Raw genomic sequence first — 25,909 nt, 5'->3', positions numbered from 1 at the left:
AGTTTTCCTGGTTTTTTTTCAGTGATCTCCAAAGAGGTTAGGAGGATTTGGGCTCAACTCTGAAGGGTTTCCTCTACCAATGCTTCCTCTAGAAATTCTCCCAGGTGTTTCTCAAGACGCTATCAGCACCTAAGTCCACCAGGAGGGAAGACCTGGGCCAAGTTCTTTGCTGGCTTTCCTGCTTCAACCCCCGAAGTCTCTCCTGGTTAATGCCTGGATGGTGCCTTTCACCAGCAGGACACCAAGCCGGAAGGTGCCATCTCTGTTCTCGAGCAGAACCCCTCTGCCAAGACTGGCAAGCACAGCAGGAACAACACTTAGCCCCACTGCCCTTTCCTCGAGGGAAAGACCGGATCTCCTGTGCCCAGTCAGGGGATGCTCTTCCCCGAACGTCCCACCAGTGCACCCCGCCAGGCAGCACAGCCCCATCTATGCAAACCTACGCAAATATGCTCAATGCACGCAAATCTATGAAAGCTCTCGGGGCCGTCTCGGGCGGGGCAGCCCGCCCCGGAGCGCCGGTGCCGCCCCCGGTATAAGGCGGTGGCGGCGCGGCCGTCCCGGCGTGCGGAGCTGCTGCAGTCCGGGGACAGGCAGGTCGTGCGGCAGCGGCGGCATCATGGTGAGTGCCGGCCCCGGCTGCTCTCTCCCTCCGGTCCCGCGAGTGCTCCCCGGCGTGCGCTGGGCTCCCCGGGGCTTCCCGGGAGGGCTCTGCCGGGAGCCCAGACGTGCGGGCAGCTGACGACAGGAGTGCCCGCTGTGCTTGCCCTGCCTTTGCCTGGCTTCAGCCTCTTGCCGAGCTGCTCCCTCTCCGGCTCTCAGCAGCCTCCCTTCTTTGAGCATCCCCTTGTACCTGTGGCAAGGAGGCCACCACCGAGCCCCGCCGGCTGCGGAGACCGGCGCTCGGGCGGACACGTCGCCTCTCATCCCTCTCCCTGTTTTAATAGTGTCGGTTCATGCCCGTGGCCCGCGGTACCATTCCCGGTCGCGGGGAGTTCTCCCCGTCTGCCAGTCCCCCACGCTGCCGACGCGCAGCGGAGCTCCGGCAGTAAGCTGTGGCTTCTTCCACCCACTGCCCCAAGAGTGAGCATCATTGTGGGTGGGCTTTCAGGCAGCCCTGCCGCCGTGGTCTTGCGGCGATCTCTGGCTCATGAGCTCTCCAGCTGCCCTGGAGAGCATCCCAGCCCCAAGGTTTCCTGGGCACCCTGCCTGCTGTCCCGCGGAGCCATGCTCCCAGCCCTTCCTGCGCCAGACTTTGCCATGAAGAAGGAAGAGACTGCTGGCTGGTGACCAGCATTGCTGCGTCCTGGTGCTGCTGAGCTCTGCCCAGCCTATTGTCAGCGCTGCGTCCCACAGAGACAGTCCTGGCTGCTGCTTGTTGTTGGGATGAAGTGCGGTGAGCAGCATAACCCCTTGCCACCTCCACACTGATTCACAAGTTCCTTTTCCAGGGAGGAGTCCGCTCTTGTCTCCTCTTCCTTGATGTGCTTGCATCTGTGCCAAGAGTTTTCTGTGCCATTCTGTAGAGGATCCTGAAGATTTAGCTCATGTCTTAAGTCCTCAGGTCTTACCCTTGGCTCCTTGTGTTACACAACGTTTATGGACTTGCTCGGAGGGATAGGTGGGGTATTGCTTTGCTCTTCTCACACCTCAGCTTTGGGAAAGGTGAGGAGATGGGCTTCTGCCTCTCACCATGGGTATCAAGAGCTTATTTTTTTGCCATCCCTCAATGTCACTGCTGCCTCTGAAATGCAGCACTGAATGCACTTTAGATGCAGAGAGCTGGGACATGCTGCACCCTGTGCAACTTCCTGGGCCAGCATTGTCCTGCTCCTGAGTGCAAAATGGCTGCTTCCACCGGCTCCCTGCCAGCTGACTCACAGTGAGGCACCATGACTCTGGAAATCCAGTTTGATTTGGATGCTCTTCTGACTCAGTTTTGCCTGATGACACATCGAAGTTCTTGGCAAGAGCAACTCTAAGGCACTGAATACTTTAATTCTTATTCAAAACAACTGCTGGCTCTGGGGTACCTCATCTGAAGGGAGTGAGGTTGCAGAGCCCACCTTCACCTGGGTTCTCCTGAGGGACTTGATACTACCTGTAAAGCTGTGAGCTAAGAGACCCCCCCACTTCAGCCTTTCCATTGACTTCAAAAGTACAACTAAATGTTCCTCCTCCTCCAGAGCTAATTTAGGGAAGCTGAGCCTCAGAGCATGGCAATCATTCATGTTTGTAAATCCCCTCTCTTGCAGGGCATCCATCCCCAGTGCCCTCAGCTCCCAATGTCCTGGGAATCCCAGAGTCCTGGTGGTGCTCTGCCATCTCAGCCTCCAGCTCTATTGCTGGAATTGCAACAGGGACAGTGCCAGATTCTGCGGGGCCTCAGCCCTTAAGCCATATGGATGTTTGGGCAATGGAGAAGATGCTCACTGCATGCTAGTGCTGTGGGTGGGGCCAGTCCAGGGGATGGGTGGCCTGGTATCCTGGGCTCCTGCAGATGGGTCTCCATCTCCTTGGGCCCCTGAGGTGGCCAGTGCAGTGATGAGAGGCAGGGCACTAGGTTTGGGAGAAAGAAGTAAATTGGAATGGACACAGGGCACCCAGGCACGAGGGCAGTGTGGCTTGTCCAAGCTGGCAAGGGCCAGAACTGCCCTTCCAGGGCTGTGCACTTCCTGCAATGATTGCATTTCTGGTCTCTGCTGGGATCTGACCCTGCCTCCCCCTCCCCAGCGTGAGTGCATCTCCATCCACGTCGGCCAGGCTGGCGTCCAGATGGGCAACACCTGCTGGGAGCTGTACTGCCTGGAGCACGGCATCCAGCCCGACGGGCAGATGCCCAGCGACAAAACCATTGGCGGAGGGGATGATTCCTTCACCACCTTCTTCTGTGAGACTGGGGCTGGGAAGCACGTCCCACGGGCCATCTTTGTGGACCTGGAGCCCACCGTGATTGGTGAGTGCACCCTAGTTGGGCAGTGATAGTGGTCATTATTTCTGGGAACAAACCATTGCAAGATGCTCCTGGGAGTGGCTCCTGCTACCTTTCCCCAGATGCAGTTAGCACATCTATTATGCCGCTCTCTCCTAGATGAGATTCGGGGAGGCGTCTACCGACATCTCTTCCACCCTGAACAGATGATCACTGGCAAGGAGGATGCTGCTAACAACTACGCCCGTGGGCACTACACCATCGGCAAAGAGATCATTGATCAAGTACTGGACAGGATTCGTAAGCTGGTAAGAGACTGCAGCAAGGGGATGTTCCTCCCTGGACTGGGGTCCAGTATCATTCAAGGGGTAGGAGTGTGGTGTGCTCTGCTGCACCTTGGGAGGAATCTGCAGCCACCCAAACAAAAGTCTGAAACTTCCATCCAGCCAAATCAGTGCTTGAGGTAACCTTACTTGTCTCTCTCCACAGGCTGACCAGTGCACAGGCCTCCAGGGATTCCTCGTGTTTCGCAGTTTTGGAGGTGGCACAGGCTCTGGATTCACCTCCCTGTTGATGGAGCGACTCTCTGTGGATTACGGCAAGAAGTCCAAGCTGGAATTTTCCATCTACCCAGCACCACAAATTTCCACTGCTGTGGTAGAGCCCTACAACTGCATTCTCACCACCCACACCACTCTGGAGCACTCGGACTGTGCTTTCATGGTGGACAACGAGGCCATCTATGACATCTGCTGCCGGAACCTGGACATCGAGCGCCCAACCTACACCAACTTGAACAGACTCATCAGCCAGGTTGTCTCATCCATTACAGCATCACTGCGGTTTGATGGAGCCCTGAATGTGGATCTGACCGAGTTCCAGACCAACCTGGTCCCCTACCCTCGCATTCACTTCCCCCTGGCCACCTATGCCCCTGTGGTTTCTGCTGAGAGAGCTTATCATGAGCAGCTATCGGTAGCCGAGATCACCAACTCCTGCTTTGAGCCGGCTAACCAGATGGTGAAGTGTGACCCTCGCCATGGCAAGTACATGGCCTGCTGCCTGCTGTACCGTGGGGACGTGGTGCCCAAGGACGTCAACGCTGCCATTGCCACCATCAAGACCAAACGCAGCATCCAGTTTGTGGACTGGTGCCCCACAGGCTTCAAGGTGGGCATCAACTACCAGCCACCCACAGTGGTGCCCGGGGGGGACCTGGCCAAGGTGCAGCGCGCCGTCTGCATGCTGAGCAACACCACGGCCATCGCCGAGGCCTGGGCTCGCCTGGACCACAAGTTTGACCTGATGTACGCCAAGCGCGCCTTTGTGCACTGGTACGTGGGTGAGGGCATGGAGGAAGGGGAGTTCTCCGAGGCACGGGAAGACATGGCCGCTCTGGAGAAGGATTACGAGGAAGTGGGCCTGGACTCCTATGAGGACGAAGAAGAGGGTGAGGAGTAGAGAAGCCTCAGCCTAAAAAGGACCACGCTCCTTCCTCGTGTTACCTGCAAACCCTTTGCAATAAATGGTTTCAGATCCTCCGTGTCTCCCAGTATTGGTTTATTGCCAGGTCAGGTGTGTGGTGACTGCTTCTGCTCTGCTACTGGTGCTGCTATGCTTCCTCCCAGTGCTCTGCTCCAGCTCCAGCTCCCCGCATAGGTAAGAGCCCCATACCAGAGGGGTATGTCCAGGACACATGGCAGGCTCTGGGAGGGTAGCGGAGCACGTCCACCAAAGGGATCCTGGAGGAGTGCTGCTGATGTGATAGGAGAAGTACCAAGCTTAGGCAGGGGGTCCTCTGTCTGGGACTACCTCTACCCTCAGCCTGCCCTGTTCTGTCAGTGCTCTGCCTTCCCCCTGGGGCATATGGCCCCACTCTACCTGGCCCAGATCATCTGCATTGTCCCCATTCTGAGTCCTCTCACTGCCCTGCCTGGTGTTAAGTAGTCCCAGCATCAGTGCCTGGCTCCAGCTACAAACTGGAGATTTCTGTTACCCATTATCCAGTGTGCTTGTTCCAGAGATTAATTTTCCCTGCTTACCACTAATGCTCCAGCTATATTGACCCACCGGGGCTGTCCTCCCCTGCCCTCCTCCTCCCGGCATGCACCCGTGTCAGCTGGAGGGGAGAGTGGGGGCCAGCTCTGGCTGCTGGAGTGCAGCCAGGCACTCATCCCACTGCACAGGGCTGCTGGCACTGCTCTGCTCGCCTGTGTCTGGAGTGCCAGGCTCAGACTGAGTGGTGCCTGCTGCTGCTATGCCAGGGGAGGAGTCACTGCACCTCACACCAGATGCTGCACTGACCTTATGTCTTGTCTGACTGTGGAGAAAGGAGGGAATTTGCTCCTTCAGAGCAATTCCATTGCTCACATCTCCCTGTGTCTTCACAGACATGACTGCCACCAGAAGGATGCAGGAGTTGGAATTTAACTTTTCTAAAAGTTACGTGGCACCTCTGTCCTGGAGAAGGGACCCAGTAGTGTCTCCTGGCACTCCACTGAGCAGCAGAGGCCCATCCACCCCCCTGGCCAGGAAGGACAGCTGTGTGACCCAAGGTCCTGGCAACAAAGACAGAGCCCTCTCTACTCAGGCAGTATTCAAGGCTGATGGTCCAGGCATCCTCAGTAGCATGATCAGCCCTGGCCTTGGCAGGGGTGGCTGCACTGGCCAGGGCTCAAACAGAGCTGCTGCTCTCGATGTAGTCACAAGTTATTAACAGCAAGCAGGCTGCAATGACCCTTTTTTGGCAGCCCAGATTTGTAATGCAGATCTGCAGCCTCACGGGGTTGTGCAGCACTGCCTGTCTGTCCCCACTGGGAGAGAAGGGCAAACTTTGGCTAGAGCCTCCCAGAGCATCGATGGCGAAGGGAGGTTTGGGGGACAAAGTGGGCTCCTGAGTCTGATACGTGTCTCTATCGTGTTTCTCCTCCTTTCTCTTGTTCTAGAGACCCAGATGGACTCGGGGTCTCTCACATCCCTGGGGGAGCTGGTAGCAGAGCAGGTTAGGGATTGTTCTACCTGCTCTGCCTCGGGTGCTGGTGGCTCAGCACTGCCTGTCACTCCTGAGGGCTGGTCCGCAGGCCTCCTACCGGCAGCCTGGACCCATGCCCCCCGGCTCCCTCCCGGCGGAGAAGGGCAAGCAGCTTCGGGCCCCGCACCTCGGGGCTCCTCCGCAGCCGGGAGGACCCCGCGAGGCTCCCGCGGCCCCCGAAGGGGGTACTCCCTCCCCGCATGCAAGTGTACCCAAATAAGGGGGCGTGGCGGCACAAGCCCCTCCCACCTATAAGAGAGCGCTGCGGCGGGGATTGCAGCAGCCGCAGCTCCGCGCCGAGCCCCGCCGCACAGAGCCGCCGGGACAGCCCGCACCACCCGCCGCAACATGGTGAGTGCGGGCCGGGAGGCGGGCACGGCGGCGGGGAGGGCGCCCGGCAGCCCCCCGCCAATCCCCCCCCCGCACCGTGCCCGGCGGAGCCGTCGCCACCCGCCCCCCCCTTCCCCCCCGTGACCCTGGGCCGCCCCAGCGGCCCCTGCCCGGGGGCGGCCGCGCTCCTATCGCCCCGTCCCTTCCCTCCCCCCGCCACGGGCACTGGGGCGCCCGCTCCCCCCGCCACCGCCGGCGCAGCGCGGGGGGGCGCTGGGGACAGAGGGGGGTGACCTCTCCGGTGGGGAGCGGTGGCCGCGGATGGACGGGAACAGCTGCCGAGGGTGGGGGCGCCAGCCGGGAACCGGGGGCCGGAGCCGGGCGTTCGGCGGGGCTCCCCCCGCGGCAGTGCGCGCCCCGTCGGGGCTGGCGGCGGAGAACGGGTGCGGGGGTCCCGTCCCTCCAGTCCTGTCCCGCGGGCGTCTGGCAGCGGCGGAGCGGGCTGGGGACGCTCTCCGAAGCGGGCAGTCGCCGCTGCCCTCGCCCGGGGCCGGAGCTGTCTATATTTAGCGGCTCAGGAGTGGGCCGGGGCCGTGCCAGAAGGCGCAGCGCAGCGCTCTGCCCGCCGCAGCGCAGACCGGGCCCTGCCGGGGAACCTGCCCCCAGCTGCCCTTTCTTCCTCTCTGTGGCTGGGGCTGCTCTTGGCCCTCCCGCAAGAAGCAGGAGCTCTTGTCCTACCCGGGCGCGGGACCGGGGCACGGACCCCATGGCGGCTAAGGGCACTGTGCAGTCAGGGAATGCAGGAGTGAATTGCTCCAGGACCTCGAGGCTGAATCGGGGTGTCCTGCTCGGGGAGGCAGGGATCCTAGGACTAGCAGAGGCAGGGTGCCAGGGACAGCAGAGAAGGGATGCTGGAGTAGCAGAACAGGCCTGCACCTCCTGAATGGGAGGGCATGAGGCACATCTGCAGCTCACAGCCTGCTCCTCAGCACTTCTGCCAGCATGGATTTTGCAGCACAGGGTTGGGACTGTGTAGCCCAGGGAATCTATATTGCCTCAGAAACCGCTGGTCTTCATTGCCAGGCTGGCTGCCACCTAGCACCCCTGCATCCACAAGGCTACTCACCCCACAATACTGCTTATCTGGCTCTGGAGCAGCAGACAGAGGGGTTTTCCCATGCTGATTGCCTCTCATGGGTTAAGTGTGTGCCCCTGTCAGCTCAGCGCCTCACTGGACTGCTGTTGCATGGGGAAGGGGCTGAGGCTGCAGGCACCCTGGCAGAGTAGCTGGGCCAGGCTCTGCTCCCCTTGCTGCTGGAGGACAGGCCCAGCCAGAGCCCATTGAGGTGGTGGCCCACAGCAAGGGCAGGGGCAAGAGGGCTGCCAAAGCTGCCTCTTGATCCAGGATGGTGCCTGTGCATGGCTGAGGGCAATGCCAGCTATGGGGAGCCCCTGAGAGTGATGCAGGAGGTCACCCAAAGGAAAAGGTGCTCTCTGGGACCACTGACCAGAGCAGATCCAGCATGGGTGACTGTGTGGCACTTGGCACCAGGAGGAGCCCTCCCTAGAGCAGGCAGGACAGAGCTGTGCCGGGATCTGACCCTGCCTCCCCCTCCCCAGCGTGAGTGCATCTCCGTCCACGTCGGCCAGGCCGGCGTCCAGATGGGCAACACCTGCTGGGAGCTGTACTGCCTGGAGCACGGCATCCAGCCCGACGGGCAGATGCCCAGCGACAAAACCATTGGCGGAGGGGATGATTCCTTCACCACCTTCTTCTGTGAGACTGGGGCTGGGAAGCACGTCCCACGGGCCATCTTTGTGGACCTGGAGCCCACCGTGATTGGTGAGTGCACCCTAGTTGGGCAGTGATAGTGGTCATTATTTCTGGGAACAAACCATTGCAGGATGTCCCTGGAGTTCACACAGCCTGAGGTGCCCCAGTGGGTGGGTTGCAGGCAGCTGGCGCTCCTGGTCTTCTGACAATATCCTGCTCTGGGTTCGACCCGAGGGCCCTTTTTTTTTCCCAGGAGGAGCCACACACATGAGCACCTGCTTTTGTTCTTGAAGTGTCCTAGAGTCAGCGGTGCTTGTACCACATGTGCACAGAGAGAAACCAGCCCAACCGGCACGGCAGCTCCTGCCGCGCTGTGGGCAGGCAGCTCCCGAAGGGTGGGAGAAGCTGAGCTGCGCAGGGAGGTGGCAGCCACCTCCTGATGCCAGAGAAACCTGATGCTGGTGTTGGCTTTGCTGACGTGTGGGTCCTTGGCCGTGCCACCGGCAGGCGGAGCCAAGGTGAGGGATGGCTGCTAGCGCCCACGTGTCTGCTTGGCGGCCGGCTCAAAGCAACAGCCTCCACTGGGCTCAACCTGCCCCTGTTCTCTCCTAGATGAGGTTCGGGGAGGTGTCTACCGCCAGCTCTTTCACCCCGAGCAGCTAATTACTGGCAAGGAGGATGCTGCCAACAACTACGCCCGTGGGCACTACACCATCGGCAAAGAGATCATTGATCAAGTACTGGACAGGATTCGTAAGCTGGTAAGAGACTGCAGCAAGGGGATGTTCCTCCCTGGACTGGGGTCCAGCATCCTGCTGGGGCTCAGAACATGTTGCAAGCCGTGCTAGCCCTGGGAGGGATATGCAGCTGACCAGGGCAGGGATAGACCAGGTCCTGAAGGGACTTGTGGACAGCTAGACTGTCACAAAGAAATGTATCTCAGAGCAATCTCTGTTCATCTTTCTCCACAGGCTGACCAGTGCACAGGCCTCCAGGGATTCCTCGTGTTTCACAGTTTTGGAGGTGGCACGGGCTCTGGATTCACCTCCCTGTTGATGGAGCGACTCTCTGTGGATTACGGCAAGAAGTCCAAGCTGGAATTCTCAATTTATCCAGCACCACAAGTCTCCACTGCTGTGGTAGAGCCCTATAACTCCATTCTCACCACCCACACCACTCTGGAGCACTCGGACTGTGCTTTCATGGTGGACAACGAGGCCATCTATGACATCTGCCGCCGGAACCTGGACATCGAGCGCCCAACCTACACCAACTTGAACAGACTCATCAGTCAGATTGTCTCATCCATCACAGCATCACTGCGGTTTGACGGAGCCCTGAATGTGGATCTGACCGAGTTCCAGACCAACCTGGTCCCCTACCCTCGCATTCACTTCCCCCTGGCCACCTATGCCCCGGTCATCTCCGCAGAGAAGGCTTATCATGAGCAGCTATCGGTAGCCGAGATCACCAACTCCTGCTTTGAGCCGGCTAACCAGATGGTGAAGTGTGACCCTCGCCATGGCAAGTACATGGCCTGCTGCCTGCTGTACCGTGGGGACGTGGTGCCCAAGGACGTCAACGCTGCCATTGCCACCATCAAGACCAAACGCAGCATCCAGTTTGTGGACTGGTGCCCCACAGGCTTCAAGGTGGGCATCAACTACCAGCCACCCACGGTGGTGCCCGGGGGGGACCTGGCCAAGGTGCAGCGCGCCGTCTGCATGCTGAGCAACACCACGGCCATCGCCGAGGCCTGGGCTCGCCTGGACCACAAGTTTGACCTGATGTACGCCAAGCGCGCCTTTGTGCACTGGTACGTGGGTGAGGGCATGGAGGAAGGGGAGTTCTCCGAGGCACGGGAAGACATGGCCGCTCTGGAGAAGGATTACGAGGAAGTGGGCCTGGACTCCTATGAGGACGAAGAAGAGGGTGAGGAGTAGAGAAGCCTCAGCCTAAAAAGGACCACACTCCTTCCCCGTGTTACCTGCAAACCCTTTGCAATAAATGGTTTCAGATCCTCTGTGTCTCCCAGTATCCCCCCAGCTGTATCGGTTTATTGCCAGGTCAGGTGTGTGGTGACAGCTTCAGCCCTGCTACTGGTGCTGCTATGCTTCCTCCCAGTGCTCTGCTCCAGCTCCAGCTTGCTACCTGTGCAGGTAAGAGCCCTGGGGTCTAGTCCCTGGTGCTGTGGCACACATCCCACCCCACTCGTTGCTCCAGCCAGGGGTGGGTACCGCTTCCTCGTGTGATATATGGCCCTGTGTTGTATCCTGGAGCTCAGGAGAGCAGATTTACTCTGAGCAAGAAAAGAATAGCAGCTCTTGGGTCTTCTCCTCAGGTGCCACCCAAGGGTAGGTGGGCTGGCCTGGAAAGACAGTTTTTGAGGCAGTGGGAGCAATCTGGCATCCCTGCCCCTGTGGTGACCATACAGGGCAAGGGGTATGCCTGGCTCTCTGGTGCAGTGGGTGCACCCTGCAATGGCACCCAGCACGGCACAAACCCCTGTGGCTGCTCTTCTGCTGTGTGAGGTGAGAGGATTAAAAGAGGGAAATGCTCCCTGTGAAACTGCTTGTCTGCATCTCTTTTTTTACCCCCTCTCCATGGGTAGCCCAGCTGCTGGAGCCTCACTGAGCCACTCCAGCCAAGGCTGCCTGCTGGGCTGGGGTGTCCTCAGTGCTGGGGTGGTTGTGCTGTCCCCATGCTCTGCATACCCCCACCAGAGCAGAGCTGCTGCTCCTGCCTCCCATGGTCTGGCAGCTCCCCGGTCTAACCATCCACCTCCCTTTTCACGGGTAGCAGAGAAGTTCTGCCTGTACCCCTGTACACTGCCTGCCTGCCTGTGCTGGTCCCTGCCCCGCAGTGCCCAGCGCCGGAGGCTCTCAACAGCAGTGTCTGGCTCCAGCTGCAGAGTTGTGTTAGCTCCCAATAGAAGCATTCTGGGGCCAGGGATTAACTTTCCCTGCTTACTGCTAATGCTCTGGCTGTGCCGCCCTGGCTGGCCTCTGCTGCCCTTTCCCTCCAGCAACGCTTGGCTGCTTAACGCAGACAGAGTGCGCTGCTCTCCCCATGCCGTGGCAGGACCCCTCCCCGCAGACAGGGACACAGCCACACCTCCGCAAGAACATACTTTACTTCAAACACAAGGCCACGTCGGTGCCAAGAGCAGTAGCAGAGTGGGCACTTCCTCTGCCTCCCTCTAACACAGCACCGGGATCCGACCCTTAGGAACAGCCCTCCTGGGACACAGAGCTGCAGAACAGCAGCTCCCATCCCCAGGAGGGGTCCCAAAACATCCTCTTCTGCCACCCCCGGGGAAGGTAGCAACTGGCAAGGGACCCACGTTTAGCAGCAGATCACATATCCACAGCACAGGGGCTCAGACCAAGGCCCAGGCAGCAACATCCAGGGCACAGAACACTCCAAATCCAACACACCTCTGGCACAGAGCAGCAGCTCTCCCCCAGGGCATCAATCCCCTCTGCAACAGGCCTGCAGGGCAGCAGGGATTAGGGCAGCTGCTTTTCCCCTGGTTCAGCCAGCATCACCACTGGAAGGGGATGGGATCAGATCTGTGTGGTATCCTGTCCCACCGGTGCTGGTTGCAGCCCCTCCAGTTGGTGGAGGACTTCATTTATGCTGGGTCTCTCCTGGGGGTTCACTGTCATCATGGAGAAGAGCAGGTGTTGCAAGGCAGCCGAGTATCTGGAAGAAAGACAGCAAGGGAAGGACCCATGTGGTGCATGGACCAGGGCCCTGGGGGGCCACCAGGAATGGGGTCACCCTCCCTAGCCCCTCACCTGGTTGTGGAGGGCAATGTGAGGGGGTTCTGAACTGCCAGAGCCACACTGTCACCCTTCTGGAAGATGGCATCATAGGGGCCCTCTCCAAACATCATGCAGTACAGCACACAGCCTAAGGACTGGAGAGTGGTGGTGTCAGTGCAGCCCTGCAGCAGTGGGATGGGGAGGGCCAGAGAGCTGGATCCTTACCCAAATATCTGTACGCTCATCTATGATGCACTGGCTCGGCACTGTGAAGAGCTCAGGGGCACGGTAGGAGATGGTGCAGCGCTGGGCAGCCCAGTCCTGCAGAGAGGAGTATGGGGTGAAGGGACTGGAGCAGGGACAGGCTTGTGGGGTGACATCCCAGACCACCCACCTGCACAGCCATGGCCTCATGAGAGCTGTTGACTTCGATGCGAGCTTGGTTCATGGAGCCCAGGTCCATCAGCACAGGCTGGTCATCCTCATCCAGCAGCACATTGGTGGGCTTGAGGTCCCTGTGGGGATGGACATCACTGAGTGCCCACTGGAGCCCCTGCCAATCCCCCCAGCCAGTCCTGCCACCCCTCACCTGTGTGCATAGCCCTTGCTGTGGATGGCTTGCAGCCCACGGCAGATCCCATGGAGGATGTGAAGGATCCGCTGCTCTGGCATGAAAGTGCCTTTCTCTCGCAGTGCTTCCACCTCTCTCCAGAGGGTTCCCCCCTGGCAAACACAAGCAGCTGGTCACCACGCTGCTCCTGGGGTGGTGGGGCAGTCAGTAAAGGCCCCCTCACCTTCACATAGGGCAGGAGAAGCCAGGCTTCGTGCTTGGCACCCTTCTCCACCATGCAGTGGGCCACCAGGCGCAGGATGTTGGGGTGGTCAAAGAGGCCATGCATCTCCACCTCGTGGAGGGCGGCCTGGCGGTCTTCCTTGTCGTGGCACAGGATGCGCTTCAGGGCGTAGAAGCGCCCATCCCGCAGCCCCTCCACCAGGTCCACATAGCTGAAGCCCCTGCAAGGAGTCAAGAATAGCATGGGTTGGGGGCTGTGACATCCATCTTGGGGCCTTGTGCCCAGTCCCATCTATGAGCACCCAGGGGCAAGGGATAGAGGGCAGCAGGAATTCCCCAGGTATGCACATCCCCCCCACCTTGCAGGCACCTGTCAGGAAACCAGATCATCCCCTCTCTGTATGAAAAACCCCACTGGCACAATCATCCCCACTCTCATGGCTTCAACCACTCACTTCTGGGAATGACCAACCCATCTCTGTCAGCATGAGAATCATCTGTCATGCACAAGCACCCCCCCATGCCGAAGCATCATCCCTCGCCAAGCCCAAGTACTTCACAAGCCCCAAGGTGACCTGAGCTCAAGCATCTCCCCACCTTGCCCGAGCATCCTGCGCCTGAGCGTCACCCCAACGCCAAATCATCGCCCATGCACAAGCACCCCCGTGCCCAAGCGTGCCCCCCACACCCAAGCACTCCCCCCGTACAAGCACCCCCAAGCCCGCGCACCTCCCATGCCCGAGCATCCCCCATACACGAGCCCGCCCGTGCCCACGCATCCCCCCCTCTTTCCCGAGCATCCCTCCCGGAGCACGGGGACCCCCCGCCCGAGCCCCCCGCGCTCCAGCCCGCCGCGCACCCCTCTGCCAGGCGGTGGAGCAGGAGGTACCGCGCTCCCCCGAGGCTGACGGTGCCGCGGGAGCAGACGCACAGCGTCTGCCCCATGGCCCGTGCGCGTCATCGCCCGCCGCCGCGCGTCACCCGCCGCGTCACCCGCGGGAGGGGCCGCTCCGCCTCCGAGCAGCGGGCTCGTCCTGCCCTGCTGCACCTCCCGACACCCTTGACACCGGCTCTAGCCCTCACCCCGGGGCGTTCTCCTTTCCCTCATCCAGCAGCAGCAGCCCTCCTATAAAAGCTGCAGCCGAGCTTTCCATCACCACCTCTCAGACAGAATAAGCGGGCTGAGCTCAATGGAAGGGTTCTGCCTGGTGGCGAAACTTTTATGAGGCTCCTTGTCCCCTCACTTTGTTTGTCTCTCAGCACCCCACTGGGCACCAGGGGTTCATGTGTTGCGTTGTGCGGAGTTGTGCCGCCTGCATCCCCTGCTGGGGTGGGCTTTGCGGAGATGCGCGCCGGGCCAGACGTGGAGGGTCGGAGCCGCCCACCCCTTTCCCACGGTCCCGCCCCAGCTGTTCCAGCTGCCTGCGCTCGGGATCGGGAGGAGGAAGCGCCCGGCGCTGGCCAGGAGCCTTCTGGGCTCACGTGATGGTGGTGGCCACGTCCGGCTTCGTCCCCGATCCCGGGCCTGCCGAGCACACGGCGACGATGGCGCTGCCGGCCCTCGCCCTGCTGCTGGCAGCGGGGCTCCTGCACACGCAGGTTAGCAAACGAGGGTGGAAAGTCTGGGAGAAGCTCACAGAACTGAGCTGTGAAGGAGCCGGTGCGACGCCTCCGGAATCTGCCTTATTTCCCGATCCGTCTCCCTGCTCGGCATGCTATAGCTCCCTCCTGCAGCAGCCCATGTCCAGCCCCGATGTCCCAGATTACGTTCCCAGCTCCTTCCCTGCCCTCGCTGCACCCACCCCAGCAGCACCCGACCCCGCAAATGCCTCCGGCTCAGCCGCCGGGTGTTTGATTAGCGGGGAGGTTCAGCTCTTCCCTCCTGCTCTCCCAGAAGGACAATTTGGTACCAGTTTTGGGGGAGGACTCCTCCAAGAACCAGCCCCATCAGTGCTTGTCCCAGGAAGCATAGGAGGCGGCGGCTGGGCTCGGGGAGGTTCTGCAGCCCTCCAGCTCTGCCCCTTTCCTGCAGGCCTCCCCTTCGACACGCTCCTTCCAGCTGGATTATGAACACAACTGCTTCCGCAAGGACGGTGCCCCTTTCCGCTACATCTCGGGCAGCATCCACTACGCCCGTGTCCCGCGCCCTGCCTGGAGGGACCGGCTGCTCAAGATGTATATGAGCGGGCTCAGCACTGTGCAGGTGTAAGCCATGGCGACAGCCTTGACGGTGCACAGCCCAAAGCCACCACGGGCTTTCTGGGATCTGTAGGAACAGAGACAAGGGTGTTGTCTGACGACAGGGAGCAAGGACCAACACTTGCACTTGGCTGTGCCCCCCCCCCCAAGTCACCTCTGCCAGACACAAGCATGAGTGTGGGCTAGTTCCAGTCCAGCCCGAGTTGCCATACTCAGCTCAGGCTGCAGGCCAGCTCCCAGAAGCAGAGGGAGCAGCTGGTGGGATGGCTCCCTGTCATGCTGGGGTGTTCTTAACCCCTGCATGCTGATCTCCCCTCTCACCCCAGCTACATCCCCTGGAACTACCATGAGACACTGCCAGGAGTTTATGACTTCACTGGGAACCGGGATGTGGAAGCCTTCCTGGACCTGACAGCTGAGCTGGGACTTCTGGTGATCCTGCGGCCAGGGCCCTACATCTGTGCAGAGTGGGAGATGGTGAGCTCCCCAGCTGGCACAGAGGGGTGACGGGTGGTCTGGGGAGGGCACAGCAGGGCTGGTCCTTCGGGCTGTTGCACTGACCCCAGTGCCACGCCTGCTGTGCCCAGGCTGCCATCCCACAGACCACTTGCCGTGCTAGCATTGCTTTGGCCGATTTCAGCTCTGGGCAGGCCCAGGCTGCTGAGCAGTATCTCTGCCTCCCTCTCTGCCCTGTGTGTTTCTCCAGGGTGGTTTGCCTGCCTGGCTGCTGTGGAAACCAGACATCGTCCTGCGCACTTCTGACCCTGGTGAGGCTCAGCACAGGGCTCTGGCCACCATGTCCTTACAGCCTGGTGCCAGTCCTGGCATTGTCTCCACACACCTGCTAGCTCTGCCTGTGTGGTCTTTCCCATCATCTTCTCATCCTTTGAGAGCCCCAGAGTTTGTACTCCATCTCCATTTCCCCATCTTGCTTGACCCTAACCCATCTGCTGTGTCTTCCTCCTAGCAGGCTGGCTGCAGGTGGGCTGAGTGGGATGCTGCAGCCAGCCCCTGCCCTGCCTCTCTCCCTCCAGCCTACCTGGCAGCTGTGGACTCCTGGCTCCATATCCTGCTGCCCAAGATCAAGCCACGCCTGTACCAGCAGGGAGGGAACATCATCAGTGTGCAGGTAAGGTGCTGTGAGGCCCAGCGCTGTGCCCTTCTCTCGGTCATCTTTGGATGTGCCCCAAAAAGCCAACAGTATCCCCTACACAATGACCTTACCCAGCAAAGCTCAGATAAATCCCTCCCAACTTCTGGACCTGGATCTAAATCCAAGGGCTGGGAATCGGAGGTACCTGCTATCACCACAGCTGTGGTTTGAGACTGACAGAGCTGGAGCTCATGGTGGGACTGGAAGGTTGTGCTCAGGACCCACCTGGGGGTTGTCAGGACACCTGATGATCTCCAGAGAAAAGGGGGGAGGTTGGTGCTCAGCCCAGTGGGCAGTGGGACCTGTCTGCAGCCCTGCCATGTGCATACTGCATACCAGTCCCTGCCCTGCTCACAGGTGGAGAATGAATATGGGAGCTACTATGCCTGTGACTATGGATACCTGCGGCATCTGCTGGGCTCCTTTCGGGCACTGCTGGGGAGCGAGGTGCTGCTCTTCACCACCGACAGCACGCGAGCAGAGGAGCTGCGCTGCGGCACGCTGCAGGGGCTCTACGCCACCGTCGACTTTGGGCCAGGTATCCTGTGGGAGAGGAGAAGGAGCAGAGGGAGGATGTGGGTCCCTTCTCTCTCCTGCTCAAACCTCCCACTCTCCACCTCCACAGGATCCAACGTGACAGAGGCATTTGGTGCCCAGAGACGTGTGGAGCCGAAGGGGCCCCTGGTGAGCTTGGCATGGGTGCTGTGGGAGGAATGACCCATGACAGCTTTGGGGAGGCAGAGGCGGCAGGCAGTGAGGCAAAGAAGGGTGCAGGTGACAGTGCCTTTCTCCTCCAGGTAAACTCTGAGTACTACACAGGTTGGCTGGACTACTGGGGCGAGGCACACGCCAGCACCAGTGCAACATGGGTGGCCCGGGGGCTGGAGGACATGCTGCAGCTGGGAGCCAGCATCAACATGCAAGTAGTCAGCTGGCAGAGGGCACAGCCACCAGGGGAGTGGGTATCACCTCTTGCCTTCAGCCCATAGGGATCAGGCCAGCAGGGCCTGTGGGTGCTGGAGGGAAGGGGCAGTGCCTGGTGAGCCCCTGCTGGATCTGTGGGGTTCCTGACCAGGCTCTCTGGGGTGTATCATAGGTACATGTTCCATGGAGGGACGAATTTTGCCTACTGGAGTGGTGAGTAGAGTCTTGTCCTAGGGAGGGAGTGGCACACTGCAGGGCTGGGGATCTCTCCTTGGCCATCCCTAAGAAGCCTGTTTCAGGCTCTTCTTCTGTCCCATGGGGCAGGCTGACACACAGCCAAGGGCCCTTGAACCCATGCTTGTCTTCTCTTGGGGACTATCTCTTGGGGACTACTTTTGTGCCTATGCAAGGGCTCACAGTTCTGGGTCATGCCCCACCACATTGCACTGGAGCCAGCCTGGGGCTGGGTTCCATGCCTTGGGCTGTGCCAGAGCCCCTTCCTCCAGCTCGCACCACTTCCTTGTCCAGGTGCTGACTACAAGGACCAGTACAAACCAGTGACCACCAGCTATGACTATGACGCCCCTCTCTCAGAGGCAGGAGACCCCACAGAGAAGCTGTTTGCCATTCGCACGGTCATCAGCAAGGTAACAAACCTGGCAGGAATAAGGGGACAGTACTGAGTACCCCTGCCTGTGTACCAGCAGGGCAAGGGACATCTCCCTGCTTGCCATGGGGGGCAGCTGACGGTCTGCTGTTCAGTTCCAGCCCCTGCCACTTGGTCCGATGCCGCCTGCCACTCCCAAGTATGCCTATGGCAGGGTGGCCCTGTGGAAGGTGAGTGCCTATCCCAAAGGCCGTACTGCCCCAGCATGGCACCGCTGAACTGGCCAGCACCCATCCCTCTCTTTGCAGTATGCTGACCTCCTGGATGTCTTGGATGTGCTGTGCCCCTCTGGGCCCATCCAGAGTCAGTTCCCTCTCACCTTTGAGGCCGTAAAGCAGGTGAGAGGCTGGGTGTAGTGGTGGATGCTTGAGGTGATCTCCTGCCTGCCTGGCCCTAGCTCTGGGTCAGAGGAGTAGAGTTCACTTCCAGCTCCATTTCCTTTCCTGTGCCACTGCACTGTGTCCTGCAGGCCCATGGCTTTGTGGTGTACCACACACAGCTGCCCTGGGATGTCCCAGACCCAGCCACGCTGGGCGCTCCTCCCCACAGCATCTGTGACCGTGGCTACGTGATGCTGCAGAAGGTGAGGCTATGGGAGCACACACCAGTCCCTGGGATAGTGCACCAGAGGGCTGTGGGACCTGCTGGCAGTGTTTGGGGTAGTGGGATCTGAACATGGGTCAGCAGCACTGAACCTTAGAACTCACCTTAAAACCACTGACTATTGCTTTAGGAGTACCAGGGAGCACTGGAGCGGGACGGGCAGACAACACTGCATGTAACGGGCAGGGCAGGGGACACCCTGGACATACTCCTGGAGAACATGGGCAGGATCAGCTTCGGGGCCAACACTAGTGACTTCAAGGTAAGGGGAGAGGGCCCTGAGGCTCCAGAGCAGATGGTCTGGCAACCCATGTGACCAAACACTCCCTCTACTGCCACCTGAGACAGAGTCTAGCCTTGGTGGGACCAGTCCCAGTCCTGCTCTCTGGTTCACCTCAAACCTGCCAAGACAGGGCTCAGACTGGCATCCTTCTCCCACGTATGCTGCTACAGCTGCCAGGGTCCTTTGCTCATCACACTTTCACTGCTGCAAGGGGAATGTGCTCTGGGGTTGCCAAGTGTCCTGACTGTGGCAGATACTGCTGCTTCATTTCCCCTCCTGTTCTATCTCAGGGCTTGCTGGCAAACCTCTCATTGAACTCCAGGCCTCTCAGCAACTGGCTGATCTATCCCCTGGCCATAGACACTGCAGTCCAACAGGGCTGGCCCCATGCTGCCCTCCCAAAATCAAGCAGTGGGGGCAGAGTGGGGCCAGCCTTCTACACTGGGACCTTTGAGACACCTGGCATTGCCTGGGACACCTTTGTGACATTCCCAGGTTGGAGCAAGGTAAGGCAGTGTACAACAGGGAAAGGGAGTAAGAGTGGACCAGGACACAGTTCAGTCCCATCTCCATCATCTTTCAGGGGCTGATGTGGATAAATGGCTTCAACTTGGGCCGGTACTGGACCTGTCGTGGGCCCCAGCAGACCCTCTTTGTGCCTGGCTCAGTGCTGCACCATGGCCACCCCAACAACATTACAGTGCTGGAGCTAGAAGGGGCACCTCCCACTCCTCTCTTGCTCTTCCTTGACCGACCCCTTTACAACAGGACACTTGGCTGCAGCACCATGGCCAGAGTAAACACTGCTGGGCACTGGCCTTGCCTCTCATTGGGGCTGGGGAGAGGGCAGGGGGCTAAGGAAAGTGGCACAGGTCCTGGTTCAGACCTCTGGGGACTGTGTTAATAAGTAAAGGACCCAGGACTGAGCTTTATTTGCATGTCAATGCCACACTCATCCCAAATAGTTCCAGTGACCATGCTGACTCCAGCCGTGGCCAGGGGGTCAAGGCACCTCTTTATTGACAGTGTAGGCAAGAGGAAATATAATGACTGAGATGCTGATGGCAGCCACGAGAGGAGAGGTAAAAGCACAGCCTTGAGGATGTCCACAGGCATGGCTGCAGGCAGCTCAGGGCTGCAGGTTCTGTATGTATCAGGATCTGTCCTTAACACCTACAGACAGCAATCCATGAGGTAGCCATGAGAAAAGCTGGCAGCAGGACCTGTGGCTGGAGCCAGGCCACCAAACAGTCCCAGCCCCTCACACGAGCACATGGAGACCTCTCAGTTGTTAACTTTGCCAGAGTCACCACCCAGAGTGATATTCATGCCCAGAGCCTTGCCAGAGCTGCCATGGAGAGTGACATGGCCAGCTCAGTCCCTCTGACCATCGCTGCTCCACAGGCTCTCCCTTGCTGCACAGCCAGTGCTCAGCCATGTCCCCACCACACCTGGCAGGTGGCAGCAGTCTCCAGCGTTAGGTGCGGCCAGCCTGGGCCCGGCGGTGGGTTTGCAGGCAGGCCGTGGAACAGAAGGAGAAGTCGAGGTAATGGAAAGGGATCCGTCCCAGTAGGGACTCTCCACAATGCCAGCAGCGGCTGCAGGAAAGAGCAGAGCAAAAGTGACACCATTCCCTGAGCAAAGGGGACACTTGCAAAAGTGTTAGAAGAGGAAAGGATTCCCTGCCTGGACTGGGACACAAGATGCCAGCAGCATGAGGGAGCTGGGGATCCTCTGGTCTCACAGGGCTGGCCAGGACATGATCTCTGGGGGAGATGCTCTTTCAGAGCACGATGCAAGGTACTTTGAGGCAGAATGAACACGGAGGAACTTGGCCCTATAAAGGTTGTAAAGCCCCTGCCCAGATAAGCATGGGGAGTGCTGGCTGCCAACAAACCTGGTGGGGTGGCAGAGCAAAGTAAACAGGGACACAGGAGTGGCTGGGGCGTTGGCTTGCTGTAGATCTGGCTGCAATTGGACCAAGTCATCCTTAGCAAAATATTTCAGGGGAACAGGGCAAGAGAGGGAGGAAACTTTTATACAAGCACTACTGGGAATTGAGTGGGCAGGAATAGCTTTGGACTGGAAATGAGAACTGGAGCAAGAAAGGCAGGGAACAACTGTGCTGACATGGGAGAATTTGTCTTCAGAGCCATGCTGCTGGGATGGTTACCTGATGTTGGCAGGAGTCGTGCCGGTGTCCTGCAGGTGTGCAGCCAACCTCCGCTCGGCAGCCAGTGCCCTCTGGGGAGCAGAGACAGCTCAGCCCCTGCAGCTCCTGGGAGCTGCTGTGCCCAGAGCCCACCACACCATCACTGTCCTATCTGGGCTGGATCCCCTTCCCAATCCTCACCTTCTCCCTATCAGACAGGGCTGCAAACTGCTGTTTCTTTTCCTGCTCCTGCTCCCAGCGCTGCTGCTCCTCCCGCTGTGCTTGCTCCCGTTGCTTCCGCTGGGCTTTCTGTGCCCGCTTCTTCTCCAGCTTCTTGGCCTCCATCTCCTGTGTCAGGGGCCCTGGCACCTGAGGGCAGAGGGCAGGCAGCATCTCCCACTGAGCCTGGGGCAGCAGCACAAGTGGGAAAGGAGAGCTTTGCTCTGGGGTCCCCCTACTGGTGAGGGCAGAGGGCAGGCACCCACCTTGGCACGGCTGTAGTCATACTTGTCTGGATGGACCACCATGAACTTGCGGAAGGCATTGCGGGTCACTCTGTCAGCAGAGACACAGTATGGGGTCCTCTCCTGTCTGTCCCTGTGAGACAAGGGAGACCAGTTCACTCACACTGCCATCTTACTGTCTGCATCCCACTGGGCTGTGAGCCCAGAGGCTCCCCAGAGATGAGCAGTGTGTACTGCAGGCCCTGGCATCACAGCCAAGGAGGGGACAGTTCCTTATTCCTATACCAGAATCCTCCAAATCTTTCTTGCCTCTCAAAGCCCCTGCATGGGGCTTTTGTCTCATGGCCCTTGGAACTGCCAACCAATAAACCTGGTGCACTTTGAGGCACTGCCCACCTGCTGCCATGCCAGACCAGGTGGGCAGAGAGAAGGGTGGTTCAGCCCCTAGGCCTCCCATAAAACCCCCAGATGTCCCAGGTCATAGAGACCAATACTAGCTGTCCCAGGACAAGAGTAGCACCAGTTTCCTGTGGCTGAGACAGGAGTGAGTTGCTGGACTCCCACAGCAGGGGTTGTGAACCACTGGGTGCCCTGCAGGCACACCTGAGGGCAGGGTCTGCCCCCGCCTCCAGCAGCAGACACACAGTCTCAGCCTTGCCGGCCCGTGCTGCCACGTGAAGCAGGGTCCAGCCACGCTCGTCCACGGGCTGGTTCAGCAGGGAGCGGGCCATATCCAGAGATTCCCCATCCTCACTGTCCCCTGGCAGGCCCTCGTCCTCTGGCACACCCAGGAGGTGCCGCAGTGTCCGAATATCCCCTGTCTTGCAGGCAGTGAACAGAGCATCACAGAGCTGGGTCTGAGGGTCTCCTGTGAGGGAAGAACAGGACAGGAGTCTGATGGGCAGACTGGGCAGAGCAGCTCTCTGGTCTGACTAGGGAACACACACAATGCATCAGCTTGCTAGCTGGATTTAGGCACTGTGGGATCTCCAGCACTTTCAGAGTCTGTGGCAATGGGCTATGGCATTGCTAGGCACTGTTGGCAGCAGCCAAGTCCTCTCTTTAAGACCCACTCCAATTCCCCCCACACACCTGGCTTAGTCAGGTGCTGCCTGGTCCCCTTGGCTCCAAACACACAGTTCACTCAAAGGCACATGACTGCACTAAAGACTTCTCACACCCAGCTGTTTTGGGCACCTGCATGACAACGTGCTCTTCACCCCACTGAAAAGCCACCAGTAAATGGGACAGGCATCCAGCCAGTGCAGCTCAGCTCCTGACCCCACTTACCTCCATTGCTCCAGGGAAGCAGCCCAGCCTCAGCCTCCCCCTGCAGCTCTGTCACTGGCTCCAAGCCAGGCTGCCCACACTGGTATCCAGTCTCTTCAGCACAAGGCCCTGCAAAGGCAACACGTGGTGAGGAAGAAAGAGGGTCAGGGTCAGCCTGTATCCCAGCCATGACCTTCCTACACTGCCCCTGCCAGTTCTTCCCCCTCACCTTTCTCCACCTTCTTATCCCTCTTCTTCCTCCTTTTGCGGTTTCGCTTGGGCATCACCTCGAACTCTCGGAGGTCCAAGGTCCCCAGTGTCACTTCCACAGTCTCCAGTTCCCCTGCAGGGCTTTCTTCCTCCTCTTCCTCCTCCTCCTCTGGGGCTGAGGGGGGTGATAAGACTGGGGCTAAGGCCCCACACACAGAACTAATCATTTGGGGCTCTTGGCCAAGAACACCCTGTCTTTCTCCTGTCCAGCCACACTCTGAAGCTGCAAATCTGGCCCATGCCATAATATCAGACCTCTCCTGCTTGCTCAGAGTCACGTCTTCCTCCATAGTTCAACTCACAAGTTGTGTCCTCCTGCGGGGGATCCACATCTGCCTTCAGCTGCCTCTTTAGCCAGACCTTCCGGGGGGACCCAGTGATGTCCTCCAGTGGCGTGTCCTTCCCTGGGCAGCAAGGGTGCTCTTGTCATTGCCTGGGGACAGGGAGCACCCCATGTCTCCAGGGTCTGAAGAGCTAGCACCTCGACCCCATAGGGCAGCATGCCCTAATGCACAAGGAACCATGTCACCCCACCTGCCCTGATCTACAGGCACAAGGGCTGGTCCAACTCACCATACACCTGCAGGCTGGCCAGCGTGGTATGGACTCGCAGCACCTCCCGCAGGGTGGCCCTGCGGGTGCTGAGGGGGATGTGGCAGATGCGAGGGTCCCCTCGGGTGAGAAGTGGGTTCCTGCCACCAAAGAGCAGCGCACGATTTTGACGAGGGGCCCGGAGGAAGATGCGTTGAGCTTCATTCAGGTGCTGTGCCCAGGCTGCTAGGAGGTCCTGAATATCCTGGGGAGAAAGGGGAAGCTTTATGGAATCCTGAGCAAATGTAGTTCTGGAGCACGGACAAATCCAGAACAGAGTAGCCTTGGTTGGGCCCTGCCCCTTTTCCAGAGCCCATCGCCCCTGCCATGCCCTCCAGCAGCAGTGTGGTGCCACCTGCCAGAGGCAGCCAGGCCCCCTCTCCCTGCCGAGAGCCCAGCGCTGCGGCGCATCCTCACTTTGAGCAGCGCAGCCTCGTTGTAGCGGCGCAGGGAGGCCCCAGCTGATCTGGGTGCTGACCCTGGGGTCTGGGCATCCCGAAGTCCCTGGGCTGTGCCCCGCCGTGCTCGCACCGTGTAGCGGTGGAAGGTCTTGTGCTCCTGCACCTGCAGGCTATGGAGAGGGGCAGGTGTGAGCAACAGAGCTTAGTGTGCGTGACATCAATGTGAGAAAGTAGCTCCAGCTGACTGTACCCAAAGGGACAATCCTGCTATCCCCCTGTACTCACCCCCGGAACACTGCTCCTGCGAAGTGCCCGCCACCCATCATCAGCACAACCCAGCACGTGCTTGCACTGAAGCTCTGCAGTGATGCTGTCAGCTCCATTGGCTCCTCAGTGTCACCCTGATACACAGACACCCTTGCTAGCACCCATGGCATCACCTCCTTACCTCTTACTGTGCCCAGGATAGAGACCAGCCTCTCTGTTAGCACCAGAACTGCGTTTCTGGGAGCACCCCAGAGCCAAGTAACAGGCCACCAACCAGTCTGGGGCTCTGACCTGGCACCAGAGTCCTTCCTATCACAGGAGGCAGGAGACTGTCAGAGAGACATCTACACCCCAGTGCCACCCACCTTTTCTGGAGTCCCTCCCCCAAAAAGCTGGGCTGTGACTTGCCTTCCCAGTGACCAGCACGCAGCGGTACGCGGAGATGAGCTGGCCCTTCGCATTGCGGAGCAGCACCTTGTGGGAGCGGGGAATCTGGGGGGTCCGGGCAGTGTCACTGACAGAGGGCAGCGACTCTGACTCACTGCTCACATCAGAGCTATCCGAGTCAGATCCTGAGATGCTGGAAACATCACCTGCAAGGAAAAGAAATGATGCAGTGAAACAAAGCAAAGATTAATGAACAGCCTCTGGGCTCCATTGCAGACAGTCCAATTCCTCACCTGTGCGGGTTTTCTCCTCAAACACCTCTGCAGGCAGTGTCCGGCGCCCCAGGAGTCGCTGCTTCAGGTTGAAGCGGTGCCAGTCAAGACGGTAGTGCTCAGTCTGTGGAGCAAGAAAGTATGAGCTGGCAGCACCTTGGTGGTCAATGAAAGCCATCACCACCAAAGGGCATGAGGTAACAGATCCCAAGGACTAAACTGATGGTTGGCTCCTTCAGTGGTCCTGACTGGAAAATCACAGTATATCAAAGAATTACCCATGAAAGAGTTAACCTGAAGTACAGGCCTGTGCTACACTTACCCTTCACTTCCAGTAAATGGTACTTTTAATTGATAAATATAGGGATATGGATAAAGTCATGAGCAGCAGGCAAACAGCCAGCACTAGGCTGCACCGTACTAGGGCTGAGCTTCCACAGCAGGATGCCACCAGTCATGCCAGCCCCACTGCCCCTTCACACTGCTCAGCCCTGCTCACCTGCTCCTCCCGGCTTCCAAACACCTGCCCGCAGGTCAAGCAACACATCCTCTCTGCCACCTCGGCTACCCCATGGACCTTCTCCTCACAGCTGGGTACTGCAGGTTTCTCTGGAAGAACAAGGAAGGGCTGTGCACAGGCAGCCCCACAGGCTGCACTGCAAGGAGTGGAGCCTCCTCGGTTCCCCCCTCAGCCAACCCCAAGAAACCTATGGTTGAAGAAGCTTCGGGGACCTGGGGGTGTCAGCAAAATAAAGTCCATTTACCCACCCGCCAGGTAGCTCCCACGGCCAAGCTCCGGGGTGATCACCCAAGCTGAGCTGGGGACAGAACACCAAACCTGTGGTGGACACGAGTCAATTAACTTCCCTCCCCACGCACCGTGGCTCACAGGTGCCGGCTCGGCAGCACCCACATCCGCAGTGGCTCCGGTGACAAGGGTCAGCCCGTGCAGGAACTCCGGGTCCTGAGCGGCCTCAAACACGGACCTGCTCTCCGGCATCGCTACTGCTCCCGGAGGACGGGCCAGTCTGAGTAACGGGCCCGTCGGGAACCACCCGCCACTGACCGCCCGGACACCCGCCCCACGGGCCCATCGCTCTGCCCCCGAGCCCTCACTGCGTCCGGGACCCTCCCGCCGCCGGCGCTGCCCCGCCAATCCCGCACAATCCGCCTTCCCCGAGCCGCTGCACGCCCATCGCCGGCCCAGCTCCGGTGCCCCCCGGACCCCGCTGTCCCCTCCGGACCCCGCTATTCCCCCGGACCCCGCTGTTCCCCGGACCCCGCTGCCCCGCGCCCGCCCCGCCGCTCACGCACGTCCACCGGTGCCCGGCCCGGAAGCGCCGCTCGTCACATCCCGCGCGCCGCCGCGGGGCCCGTCCC

The 25,909-nt window shown here is 59.7% G+C and overlaps 5 protein-coding genes across 10 annotated transcripts; 3 read left to right on the top strand and 2 right to left on the bottom strand.

Annotated features, from left to right (window-relative positions):
- Nucleotides 1-529: 529 nt before the first annotated feature.
- LOC102103964 (tubulin alpha-4A chain) lies at nucleotides 530-4,432 on the top strand. The gene is made up of 4 exons (XM_005519719.3): nucleotides 530-622; nucleotides 2,734-2,956; nucleotides 3,092-3,240; nucleotides 3,422-4,432. Exons 1-4 carry the CDS (start codon nucleotides 620-622, stop codon nucleotides 4,391-4,393), a joined length of 1,347 nt encoding a protein of 448 aa, XP_005519776.2. The 5' UTR covers nucleotides 530-619; the 3' UTR covers nucleotides 4,394-4,432.
- A 1,759-nt stretch (nucleotides 4,433-6,191) lies between these two features.
- Nucleotides 6,192-10,104, top strand: LOC102103785 (tubulin alpha-5 chain). The gene is made up of 4 exons (XM_005519718.2): nucleotides 6,192-6,314; nucleotides 7,914-8,136; nucleotides 8,680-8,828; nucleotides 9,039-10,104. Exons 1-4 carry the CDS (start codon nucleotides 6,312-6,314, stop codon nucleotides 10,008-10,010), a joined length of 1,347 nt encoding a protein of 448 aa, XP_005519775.2. The 5' UTR covers nucleotides 6,192-6,311; the 3' UTR covers nucleotides 10,011-10,104.
- Nucleotides 10,105-11,182: 1,078 nt separating this feature from the next.
- On the bottom strand, nucleotides 11,183-13,801 carry STK16 (serine/threonine kinase 16). 2 transcript variants are annotated; one of them, XM_088059165.1, is made up of 7 exons: nucleotides 13,455-13,801; nucleotides 12,629-12,848; nucleotides 12,424-12,557; nucleotides 12,229-12,349; nucleotides 12,060-12,155; nucleotides 11,868-11,989; nucleotides 11,183-11,772 (listed from the first exon to the last, which is right to left on the bottom strand). In XM_088059165.1, exons 1-7 carry the CDS (start codon nucleotides 13,586-13,588, stop codon nucleotides 11,634-11,636), a joined length of 966 nt encoding a protein of 321 aa, XP_087915291.1. In that variant the 5' UTR covers nucleotides 13,589-13,801; the 3' UTR covers nucleotides 11,183-11,633. The 2 variants fall into 2 exon arrangements, with proteins under 2 accessions (XP_087915291.1, XP_005519774.1); XM_005519717.3 differs by having other exon boundaries at nucleotides 13,487-13,792.
- A 294-nt stretch (nucleotides 13,802-14,095) lies between these two features.
- On the top strand, nucleotides 14,096-19,376 carry GLB1L (galactosidase beta 1 like). 2 transcript variants are annotated; one of them, XM_014249141.2, is made up of 16 exons: nucleotides 14,096-14,226; nucleotides 14,660-14,832; nucleotides 15,153-15,303; nucleotides 15,533-15,593; nucleotides 15,861-15,955; nucleotides 16,337-16,517; nucleotides 16,605-16,663; nucleotides 16,777-16,898; nucleotides 17,076-17,116; nucleotides 17,432-17,550; nucleotides 17,666-17,740; nucleotides 17,819-17,908; nucleotides 18,040-18,153; nucleotides 18,304-18,435; nucleotides 18,747-18,962; nucleotides 19,040-19,376. In XM_014249141.2, the coding sequence occupies exons 1-16, from the start codon at nucleotides 14,113-14,115 to the stop codon at nucleotides 19,358-19,360; spliced, it is 2,064 nt and encodes a 687-aa protein (XP_014104616.2). In that variant the 5' UTR covers nucleotides 14,096-14,112; the 3' UTR covers nucleotides 19,361-19,376. The 2 variants fall into 2 exon arrangements, with proteins under 2 accessions (XP_014104616.2, XP_087915290.1); XM_088059164.1 differs by having other exon boundaries at nucleotides 14,121-14,226; nucleotides 16,777-16,937.
- A 76-nt stretch (nucleotides 19,377-19,452) lies between these two features.
- On the bottom strand, nucleotides 19,453-25,905 carry ANKZF1 (ankyrin repeat and zinc finger peptidyl tRNA hydrolase 1). Of its 4 annotated transcripts, none has more exons than XM_005519716.3 (16): nucleotides 25,844-25,905; nucleotides 25,409-25,534; nucleotides 25,029-25,138; nucleotides 24,551-24,653; nucleotides 24,279-24,463; nucleotides 23,889-24,004; nucleotides 23,620-23,773; nucleotides 23,185-23,407; nucleotides 22,914-23,015; nucleotides 22,571-22,750; nucleotides 22,363-22,470; nucleotides 21,676-21,940; nucleotides 21,094-21,205; nucleotides 20,810-20,977; nucleotides 20,630-20,700; nucleotides 19,453-20,054 (listed from the first exon to the last, which is right to left on the bottom strand). In XM_005519716.3, exons 2-16 carry the CDS (start codon nucleotides 25,527-25,529, stop codon nucleotides 19,934-19,936), a joined length of 2,139 nt encoding a protein of 712 aa, XP_005519773.2. In that variant the 5' UTR covers nucleotides 25,530-25,534; nucleotides 25,844-25,905; the 3' UTR covers nucleotides 19,453-19,933. The 4 variants fall into 4 exon arrangements, with proteins under 4 accessions (XP_005519773.2, XP_087915289.1, XP_087915288.1 ...); XM_088059163.1 differs by lacking the exon at nucleotides 25,409-25,534 and adding an exon at nucleotides 25,298-25,367 and having other exon boundaries at nucleotides 25,844-25,873; XM_088059162.1 differs by lacking the exons at nucleotides 25,409-25,534; nucleotides 25,844-25,905 and adding an exon at nucleotides 25,298-25,385 and having other exon boundaries at nucleotides 22,571-22,726.
- Between the last annotated feature and the right edge of the window lie 4 nt (nucleotides 25,906-25,909).

Source organism: Pseudopodoces humilis, chromosome 8 (assembly GCF_049639895.1).
Source record: "Pseudopodoces humilis isolate 2021_Gansu_Grassland_sample_001 chromosome 8, ASM4963989v1, whole genome shotgun sequence".
Lineage (NCBI taxonomy): Eukaryota > Metazoa > Chordata > Aves > Passeriformes > Paridae > Pseudopodoces > Pseudopodoces humilis.
Note: the sequence above shows the minus strand (reverse complement) of the source record. Positions and strands in the feature narration are given on the sequence as shown.